The sequence below is a fragment of the Schistocerca gregaria genome, chromosome 4 (genome assembly GCF_023897955.1).
Source record: "Schistocerca gregaria isolate iqSchGreg1 chromosome 4, iqSchGreg1.2, whole genome shotgun sequence".
In the NCBI taxonomy this organism is placed as follows: domain Eukaryota; kingdom Metazoa; phylum Arthropoda; class Insecta; order Orthoptera; family Acrididae; genus Schistocerca; species Schistocerca gregaria.
In genome coordinates, this window is record NC_064923.1 from 414,356,916 (window position 1) to 414,379,140 (window position 22,225).

Genomic DNA, 22,225 nt, shown 5'->3' on the forward strand with positions numbered 1-22,225 from the left:
AGAAAAAGATCAGTAAGAAAAAAGATGTGACTGCAGCAGACTTCAACATACATGTTGTTGTTGTTGTCATCTTCAGTCCTGAGACTGGTTTGATGCAGCTCTCCATGCTACTCTATCCTGTGCAAGCTTCTTCATCTCCCAGTACCTACTGCAACCTAGATCCTTCTGAATCTGCTTAGTGTATTCATCTCTTGGTCTCCATCTATGATTTTTAGCATCCATGCTGCCCTCCAATGCTAAATTTGTGATCCCTTGATGCCTCAAAACATGTCCTACCAACCGATCTCTTCTTCTGGTCAAGTTGTGCCACAAACTTCTCTTCTCCCCAATCCTATTCAATACCTCCTCATTAGTTCCGTGATCTATTCACCTTATCTTCAGTATTCTTCTGTAGCACCACATTTCGAAAGCTTCTATTCTCTTCTTGTCCAAACTATTTATCGTCCATGTTTCGCTTCCATACATGACTACACTCCATACAAATACTTTCAGAACCGACTTCCTGACACTTAAATCTACACTCGATGTTAACAAATTTCTCTTCTTCAGAAACGCTTTTCTTGCCATTGCCAGTCTACATTTTATATCCTCTCTACTTCGACCATCATCAGTTATTTTACTTCCTAAATAGCAAAACTCCTTTACTAATTTAAGTGTCTCATTTCCTAATCTAATTCCCTCAGCATCACCCGATTTAATTTGACTACATTCCATTATCCTCGTTTTGCTTTTGTTGATGTTCATCTTATATCCTCCTTTCAAGACACTGTCCATTCCGTTCAACTGCTCTTCCAAGTCCTTTGCCGTCTCTGACAGAATTACAATGTCATCGGCGAACCTCAAAGTTTTTACTTCTTCTCCATGAATTTTAATGCCTACTCCAAATTTTCCTTTTGTTTCCTTTACTGCTTGCTCTATATACAGATTGAATAACATCGGGGAGAGGCTATAACCCTGTCTTACTCCCTTCCCAACAACTGCTTCCCTTTCATGTCCCTCAACTCTTATAACTGCCATCTGGTTTCTGTACAAATTGTAAATAGTCTTTCGCTCCCTGTATTTTACCCTGCCACCTCTAGAATTTGAAAGAGAGTATTCCAGTCAACATTGTCAAAAGCTTTCTCTAAGTCTACAAATGCTAGAAACGTAGGTTTGCCTTTTCTTAATCTTTCTTCTAAGATAAGTCGTAAGGTCAGTATTGCCTCACGTGTCCCAGTATTTCTACGGAATCCAAACTGATCCTCCCCGAGGTCCGCATCTACCAGTTTTTCCATTCGTCTGTAAAGAATTCGCGTTAGTATTTTGCAGCTGTGACTTATTAAACTGATAGTTCGGTAATTTTCACATCTGTCAGCACCTGCTTTCTTTGGGATTGGAATTATTATATTCTTCTTGAAGTCTGAGGGTATTTCGCCTGTCTCATACATCTTGCTCACAAGCTGGTAGTGTTTTGTCATGACTGGCCCTCCCAAGGCCGTCAGTAGTTCTAATGGAATGTTGTCTACTCCGGGGGCCTTTTTTCGACTCAGGTCTTTCAGTGCTCTGTTAAACTCTTCACGCAGTGTCGTATCTCCCATTTCGTCTTCATCTACATGCTCTTCCATTTCCATAATATTGTCCTCTAAGTACATCGCCCTTGTATAGACACTCTTTATACTCCTTCCACCTTTCTGTTTACCCCTTCTTTGCTTAGAACTGGGTTTCCATCTGAGCTCTTGATATTCATACAAGTGCTTCTCTTCTCTCCAAAGGTCTCTTTAATTTTCCTGTAGGCAGTATCTATCTTACCCCTAATGAGTTAAGCCTCTACATCCTTACATTTGTCCTCTAGCCATCCCTGCTTAGCCATTTTGCACTTCCTGTCGATCTCATTTTTGAGATGTTTGTCAACATACATATGTTAGCTGAAACCATTGAATCAACAAAATTTCACAACCTAATCAGAAATCTGGCTTTAAATTAAAACTTTCCTTTAGATATTAGAGGAAACAGAAGACCAGTGACTTGTACTGGTAACATTATTACAAACTAGCAATTTGAAAATTCAAATAAGTACCACTACCACTTAGAATGAGGTATTCAGATCATTAAACTCTGTCTCGAGCTCCAAAACGCAGATAAATTAAAGTCTCCACAAGCATAATAAACATGAATTGCACCAAAAGAAATATGGGCTTATTCTGCGATACACTAAGTATTTTAACTTAGCCTGCAGACCACTGCAGTTCAAACACCATAAACTAGACAAATCCTTAAATTGTGTTAAGACATATTTAATAAATCTTTCCCTCCTAAATCTTGCCAAAAGAAAATAAGCAGTAAGCTTAAATCAATTACACCAAAAATACAAATTTCTAGTGGCAGAAAGAGTGAACTACACAACAAATTACAGTGAAACAGAAATTCTTATGTATGTCAAACTCTATGATGCTGTATTCAGGAAATTTGTAGTGGCAGCTAAAAAAGAATGGCAAATAATACATTTATCCTCTAACAGAGAAATAAAACTAAAATAATGTGTTCAGTTGTTGAATCAGAATTAGGAGTGAGGTCAAAAGTCAAGAGATCTTCAAAATTAAATTTCAAAATTACATTATAATAAACCCTTTTAAGGCGTCAAGTTCTTTCAATGAATTCTCTTTAAATGTAGTGAGATCGGATGTAGATTTGGTAGCTTATCAAGACATGACAAATTTCATAAGCTTGGAAAATAATCAAAACACATCTTTTGAAAGTTAAAAAAAAAAAATCACCCAAAGGCATGTGGAAAATGAATTTGTTTTTAAAAAACAAACATCCCATCTGGGTGGGATGACACACCATCTTCCATAATCAAGAGTGTGTGTAATAACATTCCATAACCACTATCAGTTATTGTGACCCGATTTTTTGAGTAGGGATGTTTTCCAAACATATTGAAACAAAAGCAGTACTCAAAAAGTGATCAACAGAAGATATGAAAAACTACCACCCAATCTCCCTTCTTCCTGTCTTTTCTAGAGTGTTTGAAGAGACTTCAGCAAAACAAATTCAAAAAATTCTTAGTGTAAATGACCTAATTTTTAAAACTCAGTTTGGATTCCAATGGGGGAAAAAAGCATTGGAAGTGACAACAAGTTTATTCTCACAGGAATATCTGATGATCTGACAAAAGTATTTGATTCACTTAGCAACTCCTTAATTTTCCACAAATTACTGGCATATGGAATCAGAGACATTGCTTTACAATGGCTCAGCTCTTAAGTGACAGGCTGGACACAGAGTAAGTGTAACTTCTAATTCAAGAACTTACTTCTCATACTGCACAACAATTTCCCAATGAGTCCCACTATATTTGATATTGGGGCCATTATTTGTTCGTTTCTGCATAAAACGACCTCTGCTTGCTACTGCAAATAAAACTGAATGAACATCATTTCTAATTGAAAATGAGGTACCTGAAATAATTCAAGAAGTGTCAAAACTACTCTACAAAAACTTTAAGCTTGGTCTCATCAAACTGGACTGAAACTAGATGTAGCTAAAACAAAAAAAAAATGCAATTTGAAGGTGTATCATTAGAACGGAGCGACATATGGTAAACTGCAAGGATCAAGTTATCACAGAAACTAAACATGTACACACTGGCAGCTTAGAAAATAAACTAAACAGCTTAGCACTTGCAACTTATATTTTGGCAGGTACCACAAACCTGAACATGAGAAAGATAGTCTATCACTGCTACGTTGAATCAGTTATTCATTATGCCAAACTCTTCTGGGGAAATCCAATAAATGTCACAAGACTACTGGTATTGCAAAAGAAAATCATTAGGAATGTGCATGTTGTCAAAACAACGGGTATCCTGTTTACCATTGTTAAAAAATTCAAAAATACTAGCTATTCCCTCCTTTACATATATCTACATCTATATCCATACTCCACAAGCCACCTGACGGTGTGTGGCGGAGGGTACTTTGAGTACTACTATCGGTTCTCCCTTCTATTCCAGTCTTGTATTGTTCGTGGAAAGAAGGATTGTTTATATGCTTCTGTGTGGGCTCTAATCTCTCTGATTTTATCCTCATGGTCTCTTCAAGAGATATACGTAGGAGGGAGAAATATACTGCTTGACTCTTCGGTGAAGGTATGTTCTCGAAACTTCAACAAAAGCCTGTACCGAGCTACTGAGCATCTCTCCTGCAGAGTCTTCCACTGGAGTTTATCTATCATCTCCATAACACTTTCACAATTACTAAATGATCCTGTAACGAAGCGCGCTGCTCTCCATTGGATCTTCTCTATCTCTTTTATCAACCCTATCTGGTATGGATCTCGCACTGCTGAGCAGTATTCAAGCAGTGGGCAAACAAGCGTACTGTAACCTACTTCCTTTGTTTTCGGATATGAGGTGGTGTTACTTCTATATATCCATGAAGACAATTTCCCAACTGACTCACTCACTCACTCACTCACTCAACTCACTCACTCACTCAACTCACTCACTCTTGCCCAGCTAAAACCAGTAAGGATGGAAACTTGAAATTTGAAGATGGTGTGGATCTTGTACTGTAAACATTGTTTAAGACATGATTGTTTGACATTACACTGCTAAGGGAGCAATATAGGGGACGAAAGGCTTTTTGAAAATATGTTGCTATTAAGGCAATTTTGGAGCTAGACCTACAAAAATTGGTATTTGATTTTTCTTGTCAGAAATTTAAAAAATTGTGTGTTCTAGCATTTTTTGCAAATTCAAGCACTAGAGGATGAAAATTCTAAAAAAATATTTCATTACATTAAAAAAAATTTAAAGGTGAATCTATGAAATCAGTATTTCACTTCTCGGTTTGATATAAAGAAATATTTGTGGAGATGCAGTTTCCATGCAAATACTACCACAACAATGCAAAATGCGTGATTAACAAAAACCTTGAACTCCAGCTACTATGATTGCTTTTTGGTCAGACGTGTATTCAGCAAAGATCATGCTTCTATGACCTTATTTAGTGTAAAAGTTCAGGTTTTGCAATTTTTGAATATAAACATTTGATTAAAGAAAAAACAAAGTATCTGGGCAGACAATACAGTCTACATGAGTGAAGTAGTGGGTGCTAACCAGTTCTTTTATAAGAATTGGCAAAGTGCGAGTAGGAATTGTGCACTGAGAGTTCCATACAGACTTAAATATTGTGTGTGTGTGTGTGTGTGTGTGTGTGTGTGTGTGTGTGTGTGTGTGCGTGTGTGTGCGTGTGCGTGCGTGTGCGCGCGCTGGTCATGAGAATTCCAAGAGTGTATCAAAATCTCTATAGCAGTTCTTCAGAAAACCCCAGACGTACAAAAAGAAGTGAGCAGGGGAGTTCTATTTATATATTCAGAAAGAGAAAATTTAATGGAACATTTTTATTTATTTAATAAAACATGACTACAGCTTACATTTTATGTTTGCACACAGTAATGTTAGCCTATTACGCTTCTGATAGACGACGAATGCAATGTATGTTCAAATGACAAAACAATATATATTTTGTGATATGATTACAATTCAAAAAGTTAAAGATTTTTTTTTACTTCATTTGTACCATTAAACATTGCTTCCTGCTGAATTTCACAATTCTAGATCAATGGGAAATGCCCAATAGGTTTTGATAAGGGATTTTGCAAGTATCAAAATATGTGACATAAATGGCTGCAACTTTTCACGGCACTGACTTAGAAGCTTAAAAATTTTACACCACCAAGGGACCATACACCTAAATATGCGACACAAATCTAAACTTGGTATGTCTACCCATTACTAAGAGTTCTTAAGAGGCAGGCAGGCAGGCAGGCAGACAGACAAAAAAGTAATCCTACACTGGTTTCGTTTTTACAGACTGAGGCACAGAACCCTAAAAATCAGCACACAGTAAACTCATTCCATTTCGACCACAACTACAGAAAGAATTTTAAACTCCTGACACTATGTCCAAACACCAGAGTATATGGGTTTTGAAATTTACAATAACATAAAGAGCTGTAATACATTTAAAATGGAACTTGGTTCACTGACAAGATTACTCTACTCTTCTGGTGAAAAAGTGTTATTCTATTGAATTCATTGAGAATACTTTCAAAGTTTGAACAAAAGTTATTATATATTTTATATTATTTTATATTATTTTTATATTTTTATTATTTTTATATTATTTTATTATACTTTTATATTATTATTATATTATTATATTATATATATTATTTTATCTTATTAAATTGGAAACTGAATATGTAATTGTGTAGCAGTAGTGCAGATATGCATGTAAAATAAACTTTTATATTTCTCTTTAAATAATGCTTCTAAACGAAAATAATGACATGTCTACTACACAATGAATCAAATTATCTGGATATTGTATGCTACAAGATGAATAAATCACATTTCACAATTGTGACAAAGAAAACAATCAATTATTGATAAAATTATTTAATTGGATAAATAAAAACTCTACTCACCAAGCAGTGGCAGAATGCACAAACAAAATACTGTTGTTACTGGCAAGTTTTCGGAGCTAGTGGCGCCTTCTTCAGGCAGAAGGGTTGAATGGGAAGAAAGAAGAGTGAAAGAAAAGGGCTGCAGAGGTCTAGGAAATGGGGTAGATTCTAGGAAAGTCACAAAGAACCGCATATCAGGGGAGACTTACTGGGTCTCCCCTGACCTGCGATTCTGGTTGCCTTTCCCAAAATCTACCCCTTTTCCTTGATCTCTCCAGTCCTTTTCCTTCGCCCTTCTTCTTTCTGCCTGAGGGAGCCACTGGCTCCAAAAGCATGCCAATCACAACAGTCTTTTGTGTGTGTTCTGCTACTGCTTGGTGAGTACATTTCACAATTATGCACATTTGAACCAGACATGAAAACTTTGTCCAGAACATATAAACAAATCAGTTAAATGTATCACTACACTCCTCATAAATTTAAATTACATTACTTGAAAGAAACAATGAAAATCACGTCTCCTCAACACACATTTACCAGATTTACAAACCAGAGAATCTAATGGTGTGGATATGCTAATAATTGTGGCAAGAACAAACTGGTGGCCATTCTTTATTTGTGTGTAAATTAATAGCTTTCGTGATTTACTGTAAGATTTTCTTCTGTGAAATTCTTCCAAGATCAAATAATTAACATAATATTAGAAACAGCTTTAGCTTCAAATCCAAGCCATCTACTTCAAGTGTGACTTCAACTAATTCTTTGAACTTGTTTATCTCTCCACATAAAATTCTGAGTAAAGTTTCTTTCAATTTCAGTTCAATCTAATGTTATCATGAAACCAAGAAAAATATTTTCATCAATAAGAGTCTAAATTAGATAGATAACCAAATTTTACTAAGATCTTACCTGGAATTCATTGTCATGGGAACTTAGACCTGCTTCTGTCCCTTGGCAACTTTCATCATCCAGAGCAGAGCCACTGTCTGTTGTACTGCTATCATCACATTTTACTACCAAGTCTTCTGTTATTCCTTCATTTTCTTCTTTAATTTCATCCGATATTATAAAGCTGTTGAGGTTTAATACTTCAGGGAAAGTAACTCTAAAAAAAAAATTAAAAAAAAAAGGTTCACTATATTTTCCACATACAATAAGCGACACATACATCTAGCAGTTAACTAGATTACAGATAAATAAGGAAACCGTAGTTCAAGAAAATATTCTTCCAATGTTCATACAGCCACACAGATAAATTAAGAGTACAGCTCCACCCTTTAACCTCAACATCATTTTCATTAGGAACCACTGTGAAATCCACACACATTTCAGAGTATTGCTGCAACAGCACCTATAAAGTCAGAACAACAAAGCACAATAGTGCACCAACACAACAGTATCTTTGGGAACAATCGTGATATGCAGCAAAAAGAAGACAACCCCTACAAAAACAATTTACTACAAATTACTTATGAGACTGACACAGAACTGGCTCTTGTTAATGAACATCAGACAACACATGCTGGAACCGGCCACCATTGACTTCGAAGCAGCACCATGCTTGATTTGTCATACTGTGAGACACGCATGGCAGCTCTGCCTGAGGGATAGCAGCAACAGCACATTCAAGTTCTGCTGTGGCTCTTCGAGCATGTGAGGATTGAGTACAACCGCCCCTTCAGTTTGGCCCCAAAGGTAAAAATCACAGGGAGAGAGATCAGACAATCGAGATTGCCATGAGACTGCACTCTCTGTCCTGTCCTCACCAAACACTTCACGCACTTGTGAAAAAGTTGTCAAGGCAGTGCATGATATTGCTCTGTGTTACTAAATTGTTTAGTTTTTAAAGTATAACTTGGTATTACACTTTTCCTTGACATTATATCTAAGACTGCTACATAATTTCTTCTGTGGGCCAATCTACATATGGATTACACAGTTTCTGGACATGCCAGTTAGCTTTAACAGGTTGATGAGAGAATCTTGTTACAATGCAGACTCTAGACACTGCACACCAAATACCAATCTTGAGATTTAGCAATGGCTCTTCAAAGTACTGGTGGAGATTTTCTGATTCCTAAGGGTTCACATTCTGTGAGTTGACATACCCTGGTAAACTGAACCAGGATTTATCTGAAAAAATTAAAAACTGAGGGTCCAACTGTTCCGAGTCCTTTTCACTTTGAAAACTTGGCCATACCTCAACACACGAATGTTTGCCTTGACACTAACTCGTGCACAACAATAAAATGGTAAGGAGACAAATTTAGATCCTTGTTTTGATAACTTTTTGACACAATGTTTTAATGCCCACTTGCACAGATAAACGCCATTGAGATTTCATCAGACTTTTTTCCAGGTTTTCAGGCTTTCCTTTACTCAAGCAAGAGGGTTCAACCTCTTTTTGAATATTTGCAGTTTTCATTCACTACAGAGCCCATTTCACTTCATTTTGCCAATAAGTTTTACATTATAGACTTTGATGGAGGTGTTTCCAAAACACTTCCATCCCTAAACTCTTGCAAAGCCAGTTCCGCACATTTTTCACGAATTGTGCTTTGTGAACATGCACTGTTTTATCCCTTAGCACCCTTTTGTGTTGCATTCAACTGGTCACTAAATATATCTGTTTTTCTCATTGAAACATAATGATACAACGAAGTACACAGGACAGAGCATATGAGAAATGTGCATGCACATACTTGACAGCAATTTACTATATCTCAAATCACTGGCTCCGGCATTTTCTATGATGGGCCCACTTTCCAGGCCACTTTTTTTTGCCCGGCCTGTAGTATAAAGTCAGGTGGCAGAATATTAATAAAAAGAGTGAGAAAATGGTGTTTTATTACAACTCTGAGCTTAAATCTGTAAAATGAGTCCACAGTAGTGGAACTGATAAAGAGCTTATTAAATATTAATCACGATCATGCCACAGAAATGCTACATGTGATAAACACTGACACCTCATTGTGAAACATCATACATAGCATTGTAAATGTGGAAAATATGGTACAATGTGGCACACACGAGTTTCTCTGGTATTAGCAGTTCCATAAAAGAGACCATTACACACTGGATAATTGGCATCATCTACGAAATATAAATATTAGAAAATAGTCTTAAACAGCAGGACAGAATTACTTTGCATAACTGATGTAACCTACTGGGCAGGACACAGGAGAAAAAAAAAAGAAAAACAGAAGAGACAGTCAGGCCAAAGACAAAGTGTCTGCTTGTTTATGGAATCATATCTGCTCTAACACACAAGTATTTCTGAATTCCGCTAATGCATCTTTTACTACACATTTATCTTACATTTTTAGTGTAAGACTAAATGCTTTCAAACAAGATTTTTCAAGCAAATATAGGTGTTCAGGGATGAGCTGCTTTTCACACAAGTGAAACTGAAGAGATGAGCTTGAATTCATTAAAAACATTTTATAGGCTTTATTTGAAGAAAATTCTAAACTCATGTAATAAAGTGGAAAGGGTAAAAGTGAGCTGAAGAAACAGTACAATTTCACAAGTATGTTACAATTCACTTGCAAATGCACCATGCAGCAAAAACTCAGATATACACTGTAGTTCATTACAGACATGCTGCCATATAACAAATATCATTAGGAGCCCCTTTTCAATTACTGCGGGACTCAATTTTCAATAAAGACTTTCAGTTAAACATTAGATATGTTGAAAGGGGAATTATTCCTTTCTTCCTGAAGCACAGGGAATACCTCAAGTTAATCTCTGATGTTTGATGAGGCTTGTCCTGGGGCTTTGAGCCATGCAGTCCCTCAAATTCATCTATTTTTCTTCAAATCACGATGTAATGACCTTGATCAACTACTTTTTCTTTTTCTGTGTCTTATCCCTTATCTACACAGGGTCTGCATGATGATCTGGATTTCACAATGTTGGTGCCAGAGAATGGTCAGATGCCCTTCCTGTTACCAACTCTTTTCCCCTCCTGGGACAAATTGTCTACATATATTATCTAAAGTGAAAGTGTGAGAGCATTTTGGAAGTGTTTGCAAATCATGGCGCTATGGTGGGTAGCAGACCAGAATTCACCAAGTTAGATATCGGAAATCGCCTGAAAATCACATCCCGGGTGGTTGGCACAGTGGTCATCATCGCCCTCCACCCACTGTTCACAATCTTGCAATGTGGACAGCAAATGTATAATGCTCTCCACAAGATTCACTATGGAAGCAAATATATTCATTTGTAGTAGTTTCACTCGCAAATATGACTGTAAACTTGAGATTTTATCCAACATGTAGACAACAAATAGAACATGACAGGGTAAGTTACGTCTCCTAATACATCGCTTTGACTGCACAATTTATAAACAAGCCATACAGCATTAACATGTCATCACACCTTCACCTTCACCGAAAAAAAAATGAAATAGACAAATTAAAAAAACAAAATACAAAATTCTTGTATTCACAGATATGAATGAATAGGGATACTAACACAATTACAAAGTTCTGTGCATGCCATCTTACTTACTTGTCATTCAGTTTTATTCTGTGCAAGGCAGTGTAGTCAAAATCAAAGCGTTTTAAATGCAGTGTAAGTAAGTATGGAAATTTGGAAAACTTTAATCCTTTATGAGCATCACATTTTTTGTCACATTTTTCACAGAAGTACTGGTTGTTGCCATCCAGGGTTTCATGTTGGACGAAAGCTCGCAGTGCTTCTTCCTAGAATGAAAGTTGTTATAAGGTGTAAAATTTAAAAGAAGTAGCATTGGTTCATTGAAAAAATACAACATAAAATTTCCTACCACTCTGTTACAAACCCACAAAGGAGAGGGCCAAGAAGTGGAGGGAAGAGGGAGAGGCAGAGAGGCCAAGAGGTGGAAGAAAGGTTGGGGAGAGGGGAGGGAAAGGAGGTGGGAGGGGGGAGGGGGAAGAGACAGAGAGGTAGCACTTACTTGTAATTTTAGGGTCAAGTTGACAAGTTGAGGAAGTAGTATAGGTCATGAATTCCTATCACATATGAGTAAATCATTACCTTCAGATCTGTCTTGAATAAAGTCTTTTTTTCCCCAATACATAGGCTTCATGCAGCCATGTACTGCCACAGTTTCCAATCTACATTACCCACACACAATTCAGTACATCAACAACTAGGGAAAACACACAAACTGCTGGTGCCACTAAACTGCTGCACAAAATCTATTACACGCAAAGAAGTGGCACTGCAATTGCCCTGTGTCCTCTATACATTGATGGCAACTTGATCTCTGTGTCTAATGGATGCTTATACACAATCATCCCAGTACAATATGTGGTAATTTCATTGTAAATAAAAATATCCAGGCCACCTGCCACAGTGCTGCCAGCTCAATAAATTTAAAAGTAGGCTACAAGGACATCTCAGTCACAATTTTCTGAGAAAAAAATACTAGTTTAAATGGACACAGCCATAAATACACTACCACAAAGTACTTATCTTGTGAGCAAATACCTTCAACAGCAAACAGCAATTCATTAACTGGTGAGCCCAGTTCAACTTTCTCCCTAAATCCCTAGCAACACATTCTTCCGTACCCACTCTAATAAGTAGATAGCCTGGAAATATGAAATAAGTATCTGAAATTAATTTTTACTATTTCTTGAAGTATTGTTCTGTTGTAAGTTAAAGATCTCATATTCCACTCTCAGACAGTGATAGCCATGATTTATTGGTGGGAGCAAATCTGTTGACAGGAACTGTTTTAAATGTTCTTAAACAAGTTGCTGAACATCTTGCGCACCTGTGTGTCCTCCCACCCACTTTTGTTCACTCGAAGTTTTTTGTTATTAATTTGGCTAATTGTTCAATGTTACTTTCTTCACTTTATGTTATAGGGTGAGGGTCATCTGTGATTGCAGTCCCACTTACAAAGGTATAGGAAGTGGACAAAAATATGGAAACAGCATGAACACATTACCATGCCTTTTAAGGTGTAGGAAAACCATTGGGATTCAAAACAGCTTCCAATCATCTCAAAATGGATAAATGCACCTAAGTATGGTTTTTGAGGGAATCTTACACACTTGTTCCTGCAAAACAGTATCAAGTTCAGGTAACTATGAAGGAGGTGGGTAGCAATCACACACCCTTCTCTCCAAAGTAAACCACAAAGGCTCTATAATACTGAGATCTGGTGGCTGTGGTGGCAGGAGAGATGTGACAATTAGTTCTCATGCTCACAAAACCAGCCCTTGACAACACCAGCTATGTGGACATGAGCTCTTTGACAAATCCTCACCACTGAGGAACAAACATTTTGCTGTATAATGCACCTAATTAGCCAAAATTATCACAATCCTTGGCAGTAGCGCAACCTTGCAGAGTGGCCATGATGCCCATGGAATACCAACATATGGCTGCCCACATCATCATCATTGATCGCTCTTGGGATGTAAATTAGACCTAATGACGTTCCTACGTTGCTCATTTTCTAGGATTCATGGCTTTGGCACCAAGTTTTCATGTTATGGGCATTTGCAACCACTGATGAGTGGTTTTGGAATTCCAGCTTACGACAGAATTCCATGCTTCTGGAGCTCCCTTCGCTATGTTCTGGTGCTGACAGAGTCCACGAATGTGACATTTGGTTCTGAAATGACTTTTCAGCCGTCATCATCTCATTTTTCATCATAATACTCTTCGCTGACTATATCTGTCACTAGCACTCAACACACACTTTTGTCCACATTGAAACTAAGCACTTTCCCTGAAAATGGCATAAATTTTTGATACTGTGCCTCTTGAAACACTGATTACTTCAAGCTACCTTGGTTATGGAAGCACTTATCATACAAGCACCAACAATTTGCCCACATTCAAAATTACTTAGTTCCGACAATGCACTCATGACTACACTGAACACTGTTCTGACCATGGCAGACACTTGCAACATACTGAAGACATTTTAACAGGTGCCTTCTATTATCAAAAACAACAGCAGAACCTGTATGATTGGCTAGCATCTGCATTTATGTTCAGGAATTAATTTCTCATGGTGTTCCCATATTTCTGTCTAACCCCTATATTTAGGCTCTTATTTTATCCAAGTTAAAACATATTCTTCATCTAAAACTGAGCTTTCTGGTTTGACTTTGTAGCATATCATGTTCTGGACTTTGGATGTAGTTCACTATATTTGACACCCAACTTAAAGCTGTTATTCTGCTATTTTCCCTTTGAGCTACACAAACCAGCACACTTTCAATAGTGCTCAAGTTTTCCATGGCTGAGAAACCACAATAGGCATTTTAACCTAAAAACAAGTGGTGAAAAAATGCCTGTACAGGTTCATCAATATTTTTCCTTCAACCTAATGCTGCTACTGTACACACAGCAAAATGCAAACCATGTTTATATCAGCAGAGCCACAGTTTATAAAAAATTTAATGTTAATGTACATTGCATTTGTTCAGAAGCTGTCATTACATTTCAGTCAGGAGAGACATGAGTTTCACCAAAGTTACAGCACATAAATGTGCAATTACTGCACTATTGAAACAACATTTCATGGGACCAGATAAACTTGTGTCCAACTGGATTAACATCACCACATCTACAGCTGCCAAGCAATGGACTTTCTTGAAAAACCACTAAAGAAGTCACCATAGCATGCTTCTGGCTTTTATACAGAGCAATATAGAGAGCACAGCACCCTAGTTTAGAATTTTTTGTCTGAGCATCCTGCAGCCATCGCAAATGCACAGCAGAAGCAAAGGAGGAGACCAACTTGGACACCTAGAGGGTAAAATTGGATCAGTCACAAACATGCAATGTAGACCTAATGCTGACTTCTCTACTGAATTCATCTACAAAGCTAATAGGAACAAGATATCCAAGAAATGCTATGAAAAATAATTCAAAGAGTGTGAACATCAAAATTCGTTGCAAGTGATTTCGATGCCCATCGCATGACCTGGGGCTCCTCTCAGACCAACAAACTGGGAGATAGAATTATGTGATTAATGGATGAAGGAACTTTTTGCTACTGAATTGTAGAACATATATCAGTCAATTAAGCCAATTGCATTCAAAAATAAACATAATCATAGCTATCAGCCTGGCTTAAAAGCTATAGGGGCTGACCATTTGCCTATGCTACAGAAATCTTAGAATAACATACAACCTATCCTAAATATTAACTGATTTTAAGAACGGTACATCGTAGGTTTCCCAGCTGTTGTGTAGTCAAAAAGAGATATTGGCACACAATGATCTGCAACACTCAATGAGACTGCCACAATCATCGAAATTGCCATGGAGAAAGTAGCAGCACAACAGAGAGTGACACATAGGAAATCAACAATCCTGTATGTGGAACAATGCCTACAACCATTAATGAACTAAAAGTAGGGTAAATTAGAATGTCAGTGGCATTGGTTGCAAGTGTCTAGTGTGAGTCATTTACGAGATATCGTATTGTGCGAAGTTTCCATGATGCTTGTTTGTGCCATTCAATCAGCATAGTTGCTAGGTACGGTGTTGTTATGTTTGCTTACAGTGCCCTTATGTGTTCCTTTAGTGCACTGCAACTTGCTAGTCAGTCAGTGTGTGACAGTCCAAACAGTGGTGGGATTTACAAATGCAGGAAAATCTGCCATACTTGTGGTGTATGGAGAGTGTAGGAAGAATGCAGTTCATTCTTTTACAGTGTATGCAGCAAGACATACCAATACACGTCAACCATCTCAGTAGTTATTTATCAACCTCTTCAACCAATTAAGCGAAAGTGGTAGTGTAACACCTAGACAACTTAACAGAAGGAAACAAGTGATGACAGAATAGGAGGAAATTATCATTCTTGCTGTTGTGGCAGTTGATCCGCACATTAGTTCCCACACAATTGCACGAGAAAGGGGAATGTGTCAGGCAAGTGCCCTACGCGTTCTCCATCGACATAGGTGCCATGCATGTCACATCTCTCTCCATCAATTGCTGCATGAAAACAACTATGAGAATCATGTTAACTTCTGTACATGGGCATTAAGACAGGGTGCTCCACATGTATCGAGTATCTTGTGTAGTGATGAAGTCACATTTACCAATGATGCCTAAGTAAACCACCGAAACATGCACTACTGGTCTGTTGACAATCCCCATTGGTTTTGTCAGGTGAAATATCAGCATCCATCAAGTGTAAATGTGTGGTGTTGGATTGGTGAACCAGCCACAGAACCATTTTCATTAGCGGAGCACTGAACATGCACAAGTATCGCAGTCTCCTAACAGACCATCTTCAACAGACACCAGAATACCTTCCCCTGCAGACTAGGAGGAACTGGTGATATCAATGTGATGGCTTCCCAGCCCCCAGTGCACAAAGTACTACAGTATGTATTCATGAATTGTTTCCAAACTGTTGAATTTGGCACAGAGGCCCTGTACCTTGGCTGGCTCACTCCCCAAATTTGACTTTTTCTGTGGGAAAAGCTGAAAGATGCTGCTGCAAGGACATACCAACTACAGCCAATGATATGCAACAAAGTACTATTGCAGTCTGCCCAGACATCTCTACTGAAATGTTATCATGTATGCAGTAGTTGTCCCATACCAGACTGGAAGTGTGTATTGCCACTGCTCTCAGTCATTTTTAATACTATTTGTGATGGTTAGTTGTATCTTTACTGGTCAAAACTGACATAAGTCTACACACTTCTATTGCTCTTTAGTGTGGACTGCCACAGGTATTGCTCTGCCACAGGTATTGCTCAAGTGCAGATGTGAGAACTTTTCAAAATACGATGGCTCGTAAATGACTCACTAGACTCCAGCAACAAACACCACTGACATTCTAATTTACTGTACTTTTAGTTTGTTAATTTCAATCTTTTCATTGCCACAACATTTGCGGTGCAAGTTTTAGGTGATTCACCCCGTATCTTCACAACATTTAATCCTATCAAACAATGTTGAGGGACCAAATAAGATCCTTGTAACCAAAGTAATAAAAACTTGGCACTAACCAAAGAAACTGAACACAGTAATACAGAAAAGCAAATGAGCAATCAATGTGCTATGAGGTGTTACAGGCCTGGTGTGAGCTGCAAACCCCCATGTTATGATGAACTTTTCCTGCACCATGGTCTACTCATTCGCCCACAAAAGCTTATGTTATCACTAGGCCAACAACAGCATTATAATGGAATCAGACAAGATACAATATAAAACAATGGAAAGGGCGGAAGATTTGCTTTAACATCCCATCGACATGCACGTCTCTCTTTTCAAGTCGCGTCAATTCTCCAGTTTTCAATTGCTTCCCCACCAATGTTGTCAGCAGTAAAGTTACTGACTGCCAGAGCTGGCAATATTTTCTGCTTACATAGCCATGAATACAACCACTAGCACCAATCAAAGAGCCAAAACGACACATGTGCAGAAGGTGAGTTTGGCAGCTCCGGGGCGCCGGCAGGACCGAGTGACGTCAAGTGATGCGAGAGGCAGGCACCATGTTTCAAACTGCTGCTCCTGCCTCCCTACAAATGTTAAGTATCCGTCATTGCTTCCTGTACATGAGTGGGACAGTTTTAATAATCCATAAGGCTGCGAAGACGAGGTCAAGAGTTGAAGTAACATTTCAAACTATAGATAATTTGTTCAGAAGACAATTAACTTGACACAATTTCAATAGATCTGACATAATGCCACTCAAAAATACAATGGGAGCAAATGAATGGATGTATAACTGAGTACGGGCAAAAAGAAATTTGTGTGGTCTGAGACCCTCAATAAGATTTATAGAGAATCTGGATAGTTAAGTCTGAGCTCAATGCAAATTTTAAATAAAATAAACAGAATACTTCCAAAGCACTGTAACTTTATATCAACTTTGTGTGTTATCAGAACACACTGAACAGCCAGAACATTATGAAACATTATGACCACCTACCCAATAGTCAGTATGTATCCCTTCAGTACAGATTACAGTGGTGACACATTGTGGCATGGAAGCAATGACGCCATGGTAGGTCGCTGGGGAAAGTGGCACCACACCTGCACACAAAAGTCACCTAATTCGCATAAATTCTGAGGAGGGGGCGACGAGTTCTGACGCCACAGTCAATCACATTCCAGATGTGTTTGTTTGGGTTCAGATATGGTGAGTGGGGTGGGAGGGGGGGGGGGGGGGAGCAGCACATCAATTTGAAGTCACCACTGTGTTCCTTGAACCACACCATCACACCCTTGGCCTTGTGACATGGCGCTTTATATTGTTTAAAAACATCACTGCCATTGGAAAACAGATTTGTCTGCAAATGGTGTATGATAGTCCTGGCAGTCATGGTACCTTGCACAAGCTCCACTGGACTCATTGATACATACGTGAATGTTCCCCAGAGCATAATGGAATTACCACTAGCTTGTCCCCAGCCCACAGTACAGATGTCAAGGAGCTGTTCCCTGGAAGACCAAGGATTCACAACCACTCATCGCCACAATGAAAAAGGTATCCGCCACTGAGCTAACGTCCAGTGCCGATGGTCACATGCCCATTTCAGTCATAGTTGCCAACATTGTGGTGTTAACAATGGCACATGCATGGGACGACAGCTGCGGAGGCCTGTCGTTAGGAGCATTGCTCTCTGCCCAGCATTAAATACTGATCTTAGTTTCGCCACATGTCCTGTTTTACCTGTATGCCCAGCCTACAACGTCCAACATCTTTCATGATGGGTGACAATCCAACCCCTGGCATCTGGATATGGTTTCACTTTGGCTTTGCCACATATCTAAAACTCACAATAGCACTCCTCAAACATCAGACAAGTTGTATAGTATCCAAAATGCTTGTGCCAAGCCTCTGGGCCATCACAATCTGCCCTCAAGTCGGATTCAGATAGATCACAAGCCTTCTCCATTCTACAGATGGATAGCATGCTCACTAATACTACACGCACCATGTGAGTGTCCTACTAGCAGTCATTCCTCGCCAGATGATGCTGCTACTTCCTGGATGGGTTTATACCAACAGGTCGGCAGTCATAATGTTCTGGCTGATCCGTGTAGTTTTCATTACCCATAATAACAACCTCTCATTGTCCACAAAAGCATTTTCACCAAAATACTTTTTAATCATGGAAGCAACTCCAAGTGCTTCTAGATACACTTTAACTTTATGACACAGTTAACAATGGTTCACACATGAAGGATTGAAACAGTTTGTAAGTGCAACATTCTGTATGCAGATCATCATAGTACCGTAAAGAAATTCCTTAACAGCTTTCCACAGCACCTTCTTTTCCAGCAGTCAGTTTTTGTAAGGTCTTACACTAAATAAAAGTCTTGACACTGTGCTCTTTAGGAGAAAAAAATCCTTTCATTAAAAAAATTGCTGCCACATCCTCAAGCCATCCTCACACAGGACATAGAAGTCGATGTGGACATGGAGCTGTATGAATTTTGTGATGTTAATTCTTCTTATTTCACACTGAGGAAGCACTGCCCCATAGTATGAACCAAGTTCTCCATCATTTTGACAACATACAACAAGACATTTAACCAAGAAGAAGCACAAATGCTCTCTACATAACAAGCAGAATTTGGGAGAGGCCACAATTGGATTTCGTTTTCAGATGATGGGCTGTAACTTGCATCTATGAATATACCTTTTCGAAGCACCAGCATGTGGCAAATCTCTTGAAAATGTGTCGTGACCGGTAAATTTGTTGTAAGACAATGAGCAAAGTCATACTAGTGGTTTTGTAATTTTCGTACTTGGCTGTTTTCGTATAGTAACTCTGGTTTTGTTAAAGTACATTTCAAGGAAACAGAATATTAAAAAATTATTTTCAAAATAACTTGTCATTCTTGAGCTACTTGTTGAACTAAATATCAATTAATGACTTATCAGCAGCAAAGCCTTGAGGATACTGCAGTATGAAAGATACTGTCCTTTGATACCCAAGTTCAATGTAGTGCAGTGGATAAAGCTGCAGGTGTATGAAGTAACTATGAAGCTGGTTTGGTGTCTCGCTACTTCCAAAAATAATTTTTATTCACCTTCGCATTTTATTAAATATTCTGAGACTTCCTTACTACCTTGTTGTATGAAAGAGGCTACTGTAAATTTGTTTTGCACTATCTGTAATGAACTTTTATAAGCTGATTTCTTTACTGACTGGACATGGAACATTTCTTTTTGTCTTTTGAAACATTCTTGGATACTGGAGTTTCTATCTATGTATACTACAGACACATGACTAGCACACAGACAAGAGGGGAAGTGCGCATTGTAATGGAGTTAATGTAGGGATTTCATTTTACGTAAGCGAACTGTGTGATATGTGAGGCGATACAGACAAGAATTGCTACTGAAGAGCACAGCAGTCACAAATCACATTAAGGAACAGGTCCCATGTGACAAGTGCAGTGTCTTATGTGGTTAGTTTTAGTGTATGTGTAGACATAAGCTGCCATAGCACGAACTAGAGATATTAATTTTTTTTTCCTATTATGTCTAGTGTATCTGATGCCATTCACTGCTTGACACTTATTACACTGTATGCGGTGAAATGCCAAATTTTTATTGTCCACCACTACAAAATCCAGGAAAAGAGCTCCTTTCCCTATCATATGGCTGCACTCACTAGATTTTGGAATCAATCCAGACATTTTAAACTCACCTTTTCCCCATTCTTTTTAAACGTAACTGAGGTCATAGAGCCAACTGAGAAATTAGCTGTGCCACCTGTTGGATGAAAAAAAGGCATTCTTCCACTTTTATAAAGACTTGGAATTGAAAGGAAAAGCATTACCAAAGCCACAGAAAGAAGAAGCATATTTGCTGTATCAACAACATGATAACTGTAATTAAGGTCTTGAAGTATCTTGCATCAACAGCATATCCTCATTATTGTTGGGCTGATGACATTACAAATTTGGTGCTTCTTTTTCTTCCTAATAATGTGAACTGCCCTGCAAAAGTCTTCACAGAGCGCACATGACATTCATAAAGTTGCAAGTTTTGACCAATTACAGTTACATTGATCCCTTCATATTATACAGAACATTTTGATGATAGATGAATAGCTTCTTGTTTTCTTCTTTGGTGGAGAAAATGCTTCCTATTTTGAGGAAGGAAAGAGAGAGGAGGGGATGTGTCCATAAAGTTGCATTTGCTGTGAGCTAAATTAGCAACACAGTCTACTCCTGGAGCGGAAAAATGCCCTTGCCTAACTCAAATAATCATACAAAATTAGCTGAAGCTGAGCATGAGGAAACAGGCATCTTGGGCATTGGCACAATGAATAACGTTCACATGAGGTTTAAGACAAACAACAGGTTTATCGAATTAACTAAAGTAATGCAATGAGCATTGAAGTAATCTCCTTAATTAGTAGTTCTTAGTCGTTCTTGCAACCATGAGGGATCGCCTTCATGTCGCTTCCTAATATTATGAGCACTAAATAAAATAGTGGCACCATAAGGCATGGAAAGACTGACATCTTCAGTAGTTATCTTCCCTGAGAGTGAACATTTGACACAATCCAACAAAAGTATGGAGGCACAGAATGAAGTCACTAATTCATAGCTCACTGTTTGCAAGCACTAGCACAAATTTTTCAACCCACTGAGCAGTACTGATTGATGTCTCATGAGGAAATTGCCAGGGCAACATCCAGTAGAATGAAACACAGCATTCACACAGGCTTACTGCCCATGATGAATGGGAGCTCGAATCTCAGCTACTACCCATGTGGGCATATGCACTTGCTGGTGGGAAAGAATGTTCTGCAGTGCAGTGCAGTGCAGTGCAGTGCAGTGCAGTGCAGTGCTTTACACATCATGCTGCGCTGCAGGTGAAGATATGGCGCAGTGCACGTAAGTCTCAATACTTCCGCAATAGGCATCTAAGAACAAGACTTTGTACTATGTATTGCACTATGGGACCAAACACCGGTGTTGTCACTTCAAAGATATATGACAGCAAGATTAGGCTGACTGAAGTCTAGCTGTGTGTGGAGCTATTGTCTAGGTCCTGTTAGCTAGTGACATAGTATATGGCTGTCTGGCTGCAAGACAGAAATGAGAGCAGTGGGCAGAAGTAGATAAAGAGCATCAAGATGGGACACTTTTGCATTAGCAGACGGCTACAATTTCATCAGTGCCTCAAACCAAGAATGATGCATTCAGAAGTAAAAGATGTCCACCAAGAACATTTCCTGATGTCGCTGCTGAGATTCATAACAGTAAAAGCGAAAGGCTAAAATGTATGGGCATCTTTTGTACTGTCAATAAACAAGATGAAGGACATAGGGTAGTCAGCAGGTGGGAGTCCCTGAGGTTCTGTATGCGACAGGAAATGTCCCACCCACAGCTGTTCCACCCCCGGATCCGTGGAAGTCAAGAACACTTACTGTTCAACAGAGTGCGACACCTAGAACAAAAATTGGGTGCAGCAGAAAGAGGGAAAACTGAATCAAAAAGTGATTAAAACAGTAACAGAGGGATGAAACAGCAATCTGTTCAAAGGAGTTTGATCAGGGGATACCCAGATGTACCTTACAGCAGAGACTTCCAATCCCCAACTACCTTGCCCTTGCTTCATAGGTAGATTAAAACCTTATAACTGAGAATAAAAACTACTTCCACGGAGAAAACTGAGAACCAGGTCCATCATTTGTGAATCATCCAGAAATATTAGAAGCAGTCAGTCAATACTCAGCTTGGAGTGCCAAAAGGAGAGTGCATTCCACCAAGCTACAAACTACTGTCTGTAAGGCCCCACAACCAGAATAGCGGAGACCAA

General features: G+C 38.6%; 1 protein-coding gene across 14 annotated transcripts in view; it reads right to left on the reverse strand.

Annotated features, from left to right (window-relative positions):
• The window catches only part of LOC126366003 (ubiquitin carboxyl-terminal hydrolase 47), a 150,179-nt gene that overhangs the window by 92,760 nt on the left and 35,194 nt on the right, over positions 1-22,225 (reverse strand). For all 14 annotated transcript variants that reach the window (XM_050008847.1, XM_050008846.1, XM_050008840.1 and 11 more), the window contains 2 exons: positions 10,969-11,162; positions 7,360-7,555 (listed from right to left, as the gene is read on the reverse strand). In XM_050008847.1, coding sequence (XP_049864804.1) covers positions 7,360-7,555; positions 10,969-11,162 — 390 coding nt within the window. The remainder of the gene's footprint in view (positions 1-7,359; positions 7,556-10,968; positions 11,163-22,225) is intronic.